We start from the raw sequence: 12,638 nt of genomic DNA, 5'->3' as shown, positions 1-12,638 counted from the left end.
ACAGCCTCTGGGCTCCTCTGTCTGCCTAGGGCCGCACTTAGGACAGGGATCGTGTCTGATGCCACACAGACAGGAGTTTCCCTCCCCAGGGCCACATCCTGCTCTGGGGGTGGCTCCCAGGGCTCCAATGCCCCCAGGCTCTAGCTGGCCGTGCCAAGCCCCTCCCTGCCCAGGACAGCACCCGGCCGGGCAGCACCACCCCCAGAAGCTGCTACTACCCCATCCCAGGGCCCAGCCCCGCTCTGCCCACACCAGCCCTGGCCCCACCAGCCCCTACCTGCGCCAGCCCCACTGCAGCCATCGCCGTGGTCTGGGAGGGACAGACAAGTCCCAGAGTCAATCCAGAGAGAGCAGAAAAGGGGGCTAGTCAGTTTCGGGGTCAACCTGCGGGGTCCCTAAGGTGTCACAGGGAGGGGAGGGGTTAGATGGGTCATGGCCAGTAACATCCCTGGGAGAGGGCTGGGATCTCCCCCACACACACCCCGTCACTGCCCTACCATGGGGTGGGCAGGAACAAAACACCCCCACCCCGCTTCCCGGCTGGATTGTCCCTGGCTCTGGGCCGGAGTCTCTCCAGCCCCTTTCGCCCCCGGTTTCCTCCCTCCGCGGCTACTTGGCTCCCTCCCCAGCGCCCCGCGACCGGCCGCTCCCGGGGACCCAGGTGTCCGGGCCGGCAGGGAAAGCCCCGCCCCCTGCCGGGCGGATTTACAGCCCCCCGCGCTGCACAGACCTGCCCCTCCCGCTCCGGGCAGCCGGGGAGCCCTGCCCCCTTGTTCCGGAGGCAGTGGGGCCAGGCCCGGTAGCTCCGTGGGGCTGAAAACCCGGCAGCAGCGGGCCTGGGATCCCAGGAGTCCGGGCGCTGGGACACGTGGGTCCGGAGCAGTCTCCGCCCCAGCTGCGGCTGCTGCCTGGGTCTGTCTTCGCCCTGGGGGGGCAGGGCTTAAAGTCCCATCCGCTGGCCTGGAGCCGGGAGCGGGCCTGGCCACCACGAATCGGAGCAGAATTGCGTTTAGACACACACTTCCTCCTCCCCAAGGCAATTCGGTGCGGGCGGCCTGGCCTGGGGGCATTCAATGCACTTCCCGACGCCCAAGAGGTTCATGGGGAGACGCCTCCACAGGAAGCCCAACGTGCAGGATTCAGGAAATGATTTTGTAGCTCATCTCATTTCTCTGGATTTCACTGGGTATAATCAGTGGGGGATTAACATAGGCGCAACAGGGGCAGTTGCCCAAGGAGCCCCCAGGCTCCATAACTCCATTTGTGTAAATAATTCGGTTTAAGGAAACCAGTGTGTGGTGTCGTTCTTATTTTCAAATTAACTTAAATTAATAATAAGAATAACAACAATAAGCATGAATAGATTTTAAAGCATAAAGAATGATACAGAGAGAGAGACATAGAACAGCTGAACTGATCACTTTCCCCAATGCAGTGAACCCGTGGAGATACGGTCTCATCCGTGACTATGACAAAGGCGTCCCGGGTTCGAATCACGTCATGGCCAACAGTTTATGCACTTCTGATGAGTTCCAGCAAGAACGAAACCAGTCACGTGCTCGTGTGGTTTCATGGGAACCTTAATCTAAGAGGGAGTTTTGTGAGCCTGTATTCTATCAAAACAAAAGAGCAGGCCAGCAGCACTTTAAAGACTATAAAAATTATTGATTAGGTGATGAACTTTCATGGGACAGAAGAAGTTCACCTAATAAATTATTTTCTTAGTCTTTAAAGTGCTACTGGACTGCTTTTTTGTTTTGATAATATATAGACTAGCACGGCTCCCTCTCTGTTACTATTCAATGATGTTACGTTAATATTTTAATATGCTGGTGGGGGGAAGGCCTTGTGACTGTGGTGTTCCAGGTCCCCACCTGTTCTTAATCTGCCCCTGCATATAATGCAAGGACAGAATCCCCATCCTTCCTTAACCTGAAAATGGGACCCTGGGAAAGCAGCCAAGCCAGGCATCTGCTGGCGATGCAAGCCAAATTAATTTACTTAATCAACTGGTGCTACTAGTGACCTGTAACTTCCTTTTCTTCTTCCCCCACTCACCCCCTTCTCCCTACTATAGAAACCTTGGCCACTGTTGGCAGACAGGATACTGGGCTAGATGGACCCTTGGTCTGACTCAGTAATGGCCGTTCTTATGTTCTTACAATGGTGGATTCTGTTTTTCTATTCCATTTCCATCTGACAAAGGGGGTTTTACCCACGCAAGATCCTGACCTAATAAATGTGTTCGTCTGTGTCTACACTTACAAAAAACTTCAAAAGGGCTATGCTAATGGTCAAATCGAAGAATACTAATGAGGTGCTGACATGAATATTCAGCACCTCATTAGCATGCCGTCGGCTGCGGAACTTTGACAGTGCTCACCCACAGCTCGTCTACCCAGGGCTCCTTTTCGAAAAGACCCTGCCAACATCGAATCCCACTTATTCTTATCGCCTGCTGGCAGAGTCCTTTCGAAAAGGACCCCCGTGTAGACGAACCGCAGGCGAGCAAACCGTGACGTTTTTGAAGTGGCGCGGCTGGCGGCCTGCTAATGAGGTGCTGAATATTCATTTCAGCACCTGATTAGTATTCTTCGATTTGGCCATTAGCGTAGCCCTTTCAAAGTGTTTTGTAAGTGTAGACACGGCCTTAGTCTCTAGGGCAGTGGTTCCAGCCCCCTCAGGCACACGGCACACTTCAGTGAGACAAACACTTCCACGGCACGCCCCCTCTTGTCAGCAGAAGCATTTCACGTTTACTTACATTTTCTATGGTTACAGTCTTATTAGAGAGGCTTACAACACTGTAGTGCGTACACCACGCTAAACGAGGATCAAACACATTCATGTTTCAAACCCACCACAACATACACCATCATAAGAACATAAGAACAGCCATACTGGGTTAGACCAAGGGTCCATGTAGCCCAGCATCCTGTCTGCCAACAGTGGCCAGGGCCAGCTGCCCCAGAGGGGGTGGACCAAAGATGACAACCAAGCGACTTGTCTCCTGCCATCCATCTCCAGCCTTTGACAAACGGAGGCCATCATAAACAGTGAGCACAGACACGGTTTCAAAGTCCACTCAATGCCATGCTTGGGATGTTGAGTAAATGAGTAGCCGCTGAAAGCAGGCTCACCTCCCCGCCAACCTGTTGGAGCCAGGACGCTGCATTTAAACCCCGTCCCAGGTTCAGTAGGCTCCCACCCTCCCTCGTTGGGGCCAGAAAATAGCATTTAATTTTCCCCCTTGTCCCGCACGCGGTTGTGGCTCTGTAAAAAGCCACAGTGAGGGGAAATTGACAAAATTTCAGGGCACACTTGGACAGTGGTCACAGCACACCAGTAGGCCGGGGCACACTGGTTGGAAACCACTGCTCTAAGGTGCCGCAGGGCTGCTTGTTATTTGCAAACCAGAGCTGTTATGATAAGAAAGGTCCAGAAGAAATTGGGATTTCCCATCAGAAAACTCAGGGTTGGGGCGGCGTAAAGCCCAGCATTGGGTCTGCCCTATCAGTGTTCATCCCCTTGCATGATGATTGTTACTTCGATTTGGCTGTGAAAAATATGAATGGGTTAAGAGATTACTGTGACCTTTGCTCCCCAAGGTGTACCTCCAAGAATGTCCACCTTTACCAGTGCATCTGCGTCTCTGCCAGACCATAGAGTGTAGGGAGCGTGCTAGAGAGGTGGCACCGGCAGGGAGTTTGGCAAGCCCTGGTCGTGCTTAGAGAAACAGAGGCCCTTGGCAACCCAAAGCAAAGGCATCTGTCTGTCCCAGATGCTGTGTGACAGGTGTCGCCAGTACATGGAAAAGGACCACTGAGGCACAGACTGGGACTGTCAGCTGCAGGGGTGTACAAGGATTGTAGAAATCCATTTGCATCAAAAATGAGGCAGAATGTTGCATTTTTACAGAGAATTTTTAAGTGTCTGGACAAAAATAAAAACATATACAGTGAATGTTAGTTTAAGTACCAGTGACACATTCAGTGTCTGCAACCTCCCGCTCTTGTGCTTGTCTTCTGAAAGCTCTTTAAATTTCTATAGTTTATGATACTCCAATAAATAGCTTCTAGCATTGCCAGGTTACTCCTCAACACGCAGGCGTTCATGTTTTAATGTACCTCAAACTCAACTTCAGCCTCCAGACGTGAGCAATTAAAGTTATGAAAAGACACCAAAAGATTTAAAAATCACCCCCAAAAGCCCATGCCACTGGGTTTGGCAAGGAGAAATTTCAAGTTGATAGCAACGTGCAGTCTGCAGTGAACTTGTAAGTCACATTTGAAGGCAGGCAATTGTAGAAAACATGGGAAGTGCTATACGTAAACAGAAAACTAAGCTCCATGGTGCTGTTGAAGTCTGTGGTGTCTGAACCAGGGGTTCTCAATGCACAGGTCGCATGTGGCCCACTTAGCACACAGCTGCTGCCCAGCTGTGCGGTAAAACAAAAAAATAACTTCAAAATGTGATGCTTTGGTCTGGCAGGGGCTGGAGCTGGCTGGAGGGGAAATAGCCTCTTGTAGCCTGCTACAGCGCTCCTGCCAGCAGGGCTTTGGTGAGGGCTGCACTGATGCACCAGGTGGGAGAATGGATCTGTGGGCAGGTTTGGGGGAATCGGCTCTGGGACTTACGGGCTTGCCCCAGGTTTTAGGTGAGGATCCCCTGTTTGCTCCTGGCTGCTGGCGCCACCGGACACTCTGGTCCTGGCTGGCGCTGGGTCCCAGCTTCTGCCTGGCCCCATGTGGGGGGATTTAGGGTCTGGCCGCCAGGCCTGCACCCGAGCTCCACTCTGGGTTGCACTCTGGGCAGGAGCACTGGGCTCAGGGGATTGCGGGTGGTTTTAGAAGGAGGGACATCGGGAAAGTCTTGGTTCTCAGCCTGTAGCCCAGGTAACACATCGTAACCTGTAACATGCAAATAGGTTGAGAACCACTGATGTAGACAGATGCCCGTGTTCCAGGGTCAACAGCAGTCCAACCAAGGCATAGAAAAGCAGACTGCGTGTTTTCTATGCATGGGAACCCTGACCAGATCCCTAGTTACATTTTTGCAAAGCAAGGTCTGCTGGGAGTTTATGGACATAAAATGTGTCACAGCCTTTACCAGAACCTACATCTTCCTTGTGCCCTGTGACACACACACACGCTCTCATAGACCTCACACTGGGAGGATAAAGGGCAACTACCCAACCCTCCCTGCCTGGCCCTGTCTGCCTTCCATGCCTAGCTGGGCCCCTAGGATGGACCCACCGCTGAGGCAACCCAAAGGCGGAGACCATGCAGGGTCATCTTCTCTCTACCCTGATTTCTGCCAGGGTTCAGAGCAGAAGGGGGCCAGCAGCAGCCTTTTGGCACAGTGTGTGGGGAAGGGATGGGCTCAGCTTCCAGCCACAGAAGAGGAGGATGCAGGAGGAGAGATGACCTGCCCACATCTTTGCAGAGCTCATCTCTTCTTCTTTCGGTCTCTCCCGCCTCCCTCCTACCCTGTAGCTAGAAAGCAGCTTGCTCCTTCCTGCCCCCACAATGTCAAAAGACAACGTTGCCAGGCTTCTGCTGGACACTTACATAACCCAGCCGCCTCCTGTCCCATTTCTTCTCCCCGCCCCCCAACTATAGGGCAGGCAGGAAGTGGCGAAGCCTAAGGATGCATTATGCAACAAGGCCCAGGGAAGCAGACTGCAGAAGCTTCAGCGAACCCATCCAGACGGGTGACTCCGCAAGAGAAAGTGGCTAAGAAAAAGAGCCAGAAGGGCTGTCAATGTGGGAGACAGGGAGGGGGGAAACTGCCATAGAGCCCATCAATTTATAGGGGCCTTGGACTCCCAAATGCCGCTGTGATGGCCAGAGCCTTGCCCCCTTTAAATTGCTGCTGGAGCCTGGGGCGGTGCACAGGAGGTTATAGGCACCCACCAGTGTTTGTTCCCCCACCCCCACACACTGGACGCGGTGAGTGGGGGCAGAACAAGGGGAGGGGGCGGTGCCTGTGTGATGTGGGCGTGGGCAGAGCCAGGGTGGGAGGGGTGGGACACGGGCAGAGGAGGGGAGGGGGCAGGGCAGGTGCACGTGGCTGGTGCCCCTCCTGGAACCCTTCTCACCAGTCGCCACTGCTGCTGCATGTTAAGTGGTGCTGAGAGCAGGCTGGGGGAGGCTGAGAGCCCAGGGCCACTCCTGCACCTTGCCCAGGGCCCTAAGCTCCGGCCCCTGTGGCTGCTGTGGAGCCTGCAGGTTTGAGGCGTAAACAGGCTGGGAATTGCCTCTTACCGTCACCACTCCAGAGCTCAGCTGAGAGGCGCCGTGGCTTCCCCATGCTGCCAATGTGCCGGGCTTTGGGCTCAGCTCCTTCCGGCCAGTGCCTCATCCAGAGACTCTTGGCCTCACCCTGGTGGCTGGCCCAGCCAGAGGGGAAAGGAAGGAACCTCTTGGGCAGGCTGTTGTTGGTGAGCTGAGAGCTACGACCGGGGGCTGGTTGTCCGCACAGCACTGGGAGAAGGATGCACCCAGGGGTGGGGATGTGAAGGAGCAGCAGGGCTGAGGAGGACGAGGGGGTAAAGCAGGGAGAGGACAGCATGCAGGAGAGCAAGAGAAGGGCAAAAGAATGGGCAGCAGAGGAGGCACATAACTGGCTGCCACCTGGTGCCTGCCGGCACTCCCCAGCCGTGGCAGCGCACAGCCAGAAAGGGGGCTGTGGGGCAGGGCCCTGCTGGCGGAGAGCCCACTTGCCGCAGGGGGTGCACTGATGGAGCAGCAGGAGGAGCAGCTAGTCTCACACAGCATCGTCACTCTGCATCCAGCGACCACACCCAACCCTATCGTTAGCCACCAGTCACTGCTGGTGGGCGGCTGGCTGGCGAGCAGGGGGCTGGCCAGCAGCAGGACCTTCCAGGACTTACCGAGCAGAGTGGGGAAGACAGAAAATACGGGACAATTTGCCTGTTTTTAAGAGAAAGTCGGGACACCTGGAGAAGGGCTTAAATTGGGGCCTGTGCTTTTAAAAACAGGACACCTGGTCACCCTTATCTCCAGGCAACTGTCACAGGCAGACGAGACCTTCTTTCCAGCCAATGTCCCCTCTCATTGTTCCATCCAGGGGCAGAATAAATTTTGTTCTGTGCACCAATGCCTGTGTGTAGATGCACCACCCATAGAAACACAGGCTGCCTGCTGTGGGTGCTCTGCTAATCAGCTGGGAGATGCCTGAATCTCTCTACGGGCAGCTGCTCCTATGTTCATCTTACAGGGAACGTTGCTTCCAGCCCAGCTGTCTAGTGGCTGATGCACACAGACCACAAAGCTACCATACAGTCCACAGGCACTGGCCAAGTGGGAGTTCTGCATGGGCCCTGCTCTTTGCCTGGCTACACAGTCACAAATGGTGGAACCACCACCACAGAGGTCAAGGGCTGTTTCTTCCACGTTTGCGTCGCTTGTTACAACCAGAAGGTGCAGACCCCTCTGGCTGGGCAGCTGCCAGCTTCGGCAACAGACTAGGTTTCAGGCTGACTTTCCGAGGAGCTGGAATTTTGCAGTCAGAGCCCGGTGGGATCCCAAACGGGAGGTCATGGTCAAATGTGGCAGGGGACTGTCAGGGTTCTAGCCACAGCACAACCGCAGCCCCCACTGTGCTCAGAGGTGCTGTTTGCACGGCTAGGACCAGTGCTCTCTGGCTGTATCACCAGCGCAAAGCAGGAGAGCAAATCCACTATTAGGACCTGAATGGGCCTGTACCTGTCTGTACATAAGACCAAGAAGTACCACCTAGGGCACCCTGAAATTACGGGGACAACTTTGCCTCCTACTCCCAGTACTTTGGGCTTGCTAGAGTTGAACAATACCCTCCCAGGGGCTCCTTTTCCATGGCCTGCCTCTCAGGACAGGTGGTGAAGCCCTGTCCCCCAGCACCTGGAGGATGCAAAATCCAAATGGTAGCTGCCTGGCACCCATGGAGGTGAGGAGAGGCAGTCACAGCTGCCAGGTGGAGCTGAATGTGGTTACCCAGAAGGGTGACAGGCTGACAGAGATCAGACAAGGTGGTTTCTGGCTACACTGACCTCCATGTGTGTCAGAAAGCCAAGGATTCTATTCTTCATCCATACAGGTACGCATGTGCATGTAGCCATGTTAAAAGGCATGGTGTTGTCTTGTGCCTGGTTTGCAAAGTGATCTAGTTCACTGTGAACCAGGAACCAGGCCTCTTTGTTATTGGCTGCTCTCCGACTTAGCGTGTTGTCTGCAATTTATCAGTGATCGTTTGAGTGTTTTTTTTCAAGGTCACTGATAAAAATGTTACAATAACCGACCTCTCCAGGAACGCAGTAGAAACACACCCGCTCAGCGATGATTCCCTGTTTACATTTACCTTTTGAAACTGGTGTGCAGACACAGAGAAGCAGAACCCAATACACTAGTGCTGTGGGCCCAAACTTTTCTGGGTCACCCTCCCTTTTCATCCCATCTGCATGCCGCCTTATCCAGACCTGAAAGCAGAGTTGCCAGTCGCAGCCTGGTGAGAGACCCAAACCATCTCCTGGAGTAATATTCACGCTAACTTTTTTTTTTCCATCCATGTGCAGAATAAATTTTGTTCTGTGCACCAAGGCATGGGCACATGTGCACCACCGACGGAAACACAGGCTGCCAGGTGTGGGTGCTCTGCTAATCAGCTGGGCGGCCCCTGAAGCTCTCCTGAGCAGCCACTCAAGTGCTCAGCTTACAGGGAACACTGTCCAGGATTTCCCATTTTCCTCAGCGTATGAGCTTCTCAACAAGGAAACAGCCTATCTGGGCGGGAGGTGCTTGGTCCTTTCCATCCCTGCATTTCTATGATTTCTGCCAAAACTTCCCAGAACATTCAGCCTGAGGCAGGCACCTGGGATGATGCATTTCAGCTCAAATGGCTCACACCTGAAAAAGCCAGAAGCAACAGACGACAGGGTTTTAAGTGGATGTGTGAGACAACTTTAACTCAGCTGAGGCATTGCTCCGTTGAGGATGTGTCCCTCTTGTTTATGGCACTAACACCTAAGCACTGACATGTGGAAGAGGAAAGCAGTGTGGGGTTGTAATGGGGTTCAGGGGTCCCCCAAACTCTGCACCCTCTCCGCAGTCAGGAGTGACTCTCACTCAGCAGGAGAACAGTGGGTTTATTAGCCGACAGGACACAGCGTCTTACAGAAGAGTCAGTACAGCAAGTACAGCAATCAGAGACAGCCAGTCCAATCCATGCTGGGGAGAGGAGGCCCCAAGGGGCCCCCAGAGCCAGGGTCTTGCCCCCTCCTTGGTCTCTCTCTCTCTCTCTCCCAGCCCAGACTAACTGCTTCCCAACTCCCAGTTCCAATTCAAACTCCTCAGGCTCCACCTCCCCCTTTGTCTCCAGTCAAGAGGTGTCACCTGGTCACCTGGGTTACCTTCAGCAGGAGCCCCATCCCCTCTGTGAGCCACTCAAGTACACACAGGTATCTCCCACTACATCACAGGGGCCTATGATGGATGGACCTCACCGGGACTCAATCCTGAATAAGCAATGCACCCCAATATTACACCCATCTGTAAGGGGCCCAAGGGCTCTGCCTGCCACACCTTTAGAGATGATGTAGCCAGACAGAATCCCCCTGCTCTGCTCCATCTTGCCCCTCTTAGGTGCCTCAGAGCACAAAGGATAAAGGAAAGAGCACAGTCTTAGATGCCTGGGAGCACAGATGTGCTGCCTCATCATGACCCTGGACAGAAAAATACAGATAAGAGGGCTAACAGGCCAGCTGATGACCACAGGGCCTTAAACTGCCCTTGGCTGATACTGATAATTGCTACGCCTACACATCATCCCAGGAGAGGAATCTCGTGCCCATATGAAAAGAATGTTCTGTCTTAATGATTTAGTTATCTCTGTCTTACAAGTGTAAATTAAGTTGCAACTCCCTTGTAAGAACTGGCATCACAAAGACGAACCAGTACAATTGGTACCTTTAGATAAGGAAGAGTGTGTGTGACCCAAGAGGTATAAAGAAGGGTCCAGCAGCCCACTCTAACTGAGCTCCAATTACCTATACCTGCTGGTCAGGTAAGGTCATTGCCTCCCGAGGACCCAGGGGACACCCTCCTCATACTGTTCTTCCCGAGGGATTGAGTGAATGACGCTGGCTGTGCCAAAGTCTGAGGACGCAGGGGTGAGAATTATACCTGCAATGTATTTTGTGCACATTTAATAGTAAGAGCTCTGTAGGCTGTGGCGTTTTGTCCTCAAATGTGTAACTTTCATTTGTAATCTAACTGGTATACCATATGTATCATCCTACTAGTAGTTAAGAAGATAGAGAAATAACCTTGTAACCGCTAAGATTCTTATTTCTGCCTTTTAATAAATAGTAACCATTTAAGCTTCAGCCTGACTCCTTCCAGTTACTGTAACTCGGCCGAACGCAAACAAAGAACCTCAGCTGTTTTGGCTATATCAGCCTGGTCAGTGGTAAGGTGCAGTAAAAGCTAAGAGCTGAGTCGTGTCTCCTCCATGGGACAGACTCCTGGGGCACCCATCAGCCTCCCTTGCTGCCCACTGCGAAGGGACAGTTTGTCCTAGCAGTTAAAGACTCGGGTGAAATAAGGTCTCTGCACCAACCTTTGGGGCATCCGCTGCCCTCTGCGAAGGGACTGCTGGTCCTAGCAGGTAAAGACTCGGGTGTAATAAGGCTCACACACCACTCATTACCCAGCCAGCTAACAGATGACTAGAGCAGGGATTCTGGGCTGGGGGCGGAACATGGTCACATGCTTCTGTCCTGCCCCCTCCAGCCCCTGCTCTGCCCCTTCCCCACCCTTCCCCCTGCTTTGCCCCGCCTGCTTCTTCTTGCAGCTCACTGCTGCTTCCAGCGAGCGCAAGGACCATCCTCTCCTTCCCCTCTCCCCCAAGCAGCGTGAGCTAGGACGTTTCTGCTGCTCTCAGGCTGTGCTGCACCCGGGCGAGGTGGGAGCTGCCCTGCCCATCACCTGAAGGGGTGCAGTGCTGGGGAGGTGAAATGCTCCAATTTGGCGATAGCAACACTGGGCCTGAGGGCTCAGTCAGGGAGCAGCCAACAGAACCAAACCCTGCTGGGGTAGCTCGAACTCCTCACCAAGCCAGGGACAGCCTGAGCCCCCTAAGCTGCAGCCACTGAACCTCCCCCCACCATGGCTGCCATAGGGTGACCCTTCGTCCTGGTTTTCCCGGGACGGTCCCTTATTTGTCTCACAGGCATCCCGACTTTTTTTAAAAAATGGGCAAGTTGTCCCATAGTTTGTGGGGCTCCTGTTGCTGGGCCCCCCAGTGTCTTGAGGCAGCAGCCCCCACTGCCAGGGATCGCCTCCACTGGACGGCTGCCCCATTCCCCGGCACCCCACAGAGGCAGCCCCCCACTGCCAGTGAGCTCGGCCACGGGGGTGACCTCTTCATTCCCTGGTGTCCCCCTGCTGGGAGGTTGCGGAGCCCCCCGCCTCCTCTCCCCACTATCAGGAGGCTGCCCCCATTGCTGAGGAGCCCTGACGGCAGCCCCCACATCCCTGCAGGCCAGTGCTCCCTGTTTGCCATAGGGCAATGTGTGCACTCTAGGCTGCCAGAGCTACGAGCAGCCCAGCCAAAGCATCTCTCCGAGCTAATGGCAAGAAGCAGCCTCTTGGCCTTCAGTAAGCAGCAGCCAACCCTGTCTGGGGCCCACAAACCCAGCCACAGCTCCCCTCTATTCAGCCCAGTTGCCGGGGCAGAGCTTCAAGGAGTCACCAGACTTCCCGACACCAGGCTCAGAGGTCAGTGCCAGCTGGGAGCAGTGTCCAGATCCAGAGCCGTTTACAACCATTATAAGCATAGGCAGCTCTCCTGCCTTCCCCTGTGTTTGTTCTGTGCTGCACCCTCCTTCAGCTCTGGTGACCTCTACTCCATGCAGATGAGGCTGTGTTCAGATGTGCAAATCAAAGTCTGAAGTCACTTGGGCAGAATCTTCAGCTTTCTGAGCCTCCAGCTGCTCTTCACTTTGCAGCGTCAGGGACAATTGTGATTGCACGGTGAACATTGTGAGGTTCGGTGTTTTTTTCTTAAAGCCCCAGCACCCGGAGTCAGGGGATTACCTGAGAATCTCTGCAGTCACTAAGGCCAGGTCCACACTAGACCTCAATGTTGATTATAGATACACAATTCTAGCTACAGCAATTGCATAGCTAGAATTGACTGATCTACAATCGTTGTCGGCTATCCTCACAGAGGGAGATCCACAGGAGAAATTCTTCTGTCGATGTCCCTTACTCCTCATGACATTGAGGAGTGGAGGCTGACTGTTGACCCCAGACAGTTCAATTTCACGGGTCCCTACCAGCTGCATGAAATTGAATCCCAGAAAATCGACACTGACCTGGTTGATTTTCCATGTAATGTAGACATACCCTTACAAGCCACCCTTTGCTCTTGCGGCTGTGAAGAAGAGTTAGAGAAGGCAGATGTTCCATAAAGGATCAAACCGGAAAAGGGATGTAAAGAGACCACCTCTCCCACCATTTATGATATTTTTAAAATCTCCTGATCTTTAAGCCACTTTCCTGCTTTCTGGTGGGCCTGACGCATGAATGTTCTTTGTTGTGTTTGGGGCTGGCAAAAGTGAGAACTTGGTGACAGAC

At 53.7% G+C, this 12,638-nt stretch overlaps 1 protein-coding gene across 1 annotated transcript in view; it reads right to left on the bottom strand.

The window, feature by feature from the left end:
- The window catches only part of LOC142015176 (uncharacterized), a 49,997-nt gene extending 49,147 nt beyond the window's left edge, over positions 1-850 (bottom strand). Inside the window, exons 1-2 of the mRNA XM_074998593.1 lie at positions 731-850; positions 278-310 (exon numbers count right to left, since the gene is read on the bottom strand). Of these exons, the coding sequence (XP_074854694.1) occupies positions 278-301 (24 nt within the window). The 5' untranslated portion in view covers positions 302-310; positions 731-850. The remainder of the gene's footprint in view (positions 1-277; positions 311-730) is intronic.
- Between the last annotated feature and the right edge of the window lie 11,788 nt (positions 851-12,638).

Source organism: Carettochelys insculpta, chromosome 6 (assembly GCF_033958435.1).
Source record: "Carettochelys insculpta isolate YL-2023 chromosome 6, ASM3395843v1, whole genome shotgun sequence".
In the NCBI taxonomy this organism is placed as follows: Eukaryota; Metazoa; Chordata; order Testudines; family Carettochelyidae; genus Carettochelys; species Carettochelys insculpta.
This window is presented reverse-complemented; position numbering and strand designations above follow the sequence as displayed.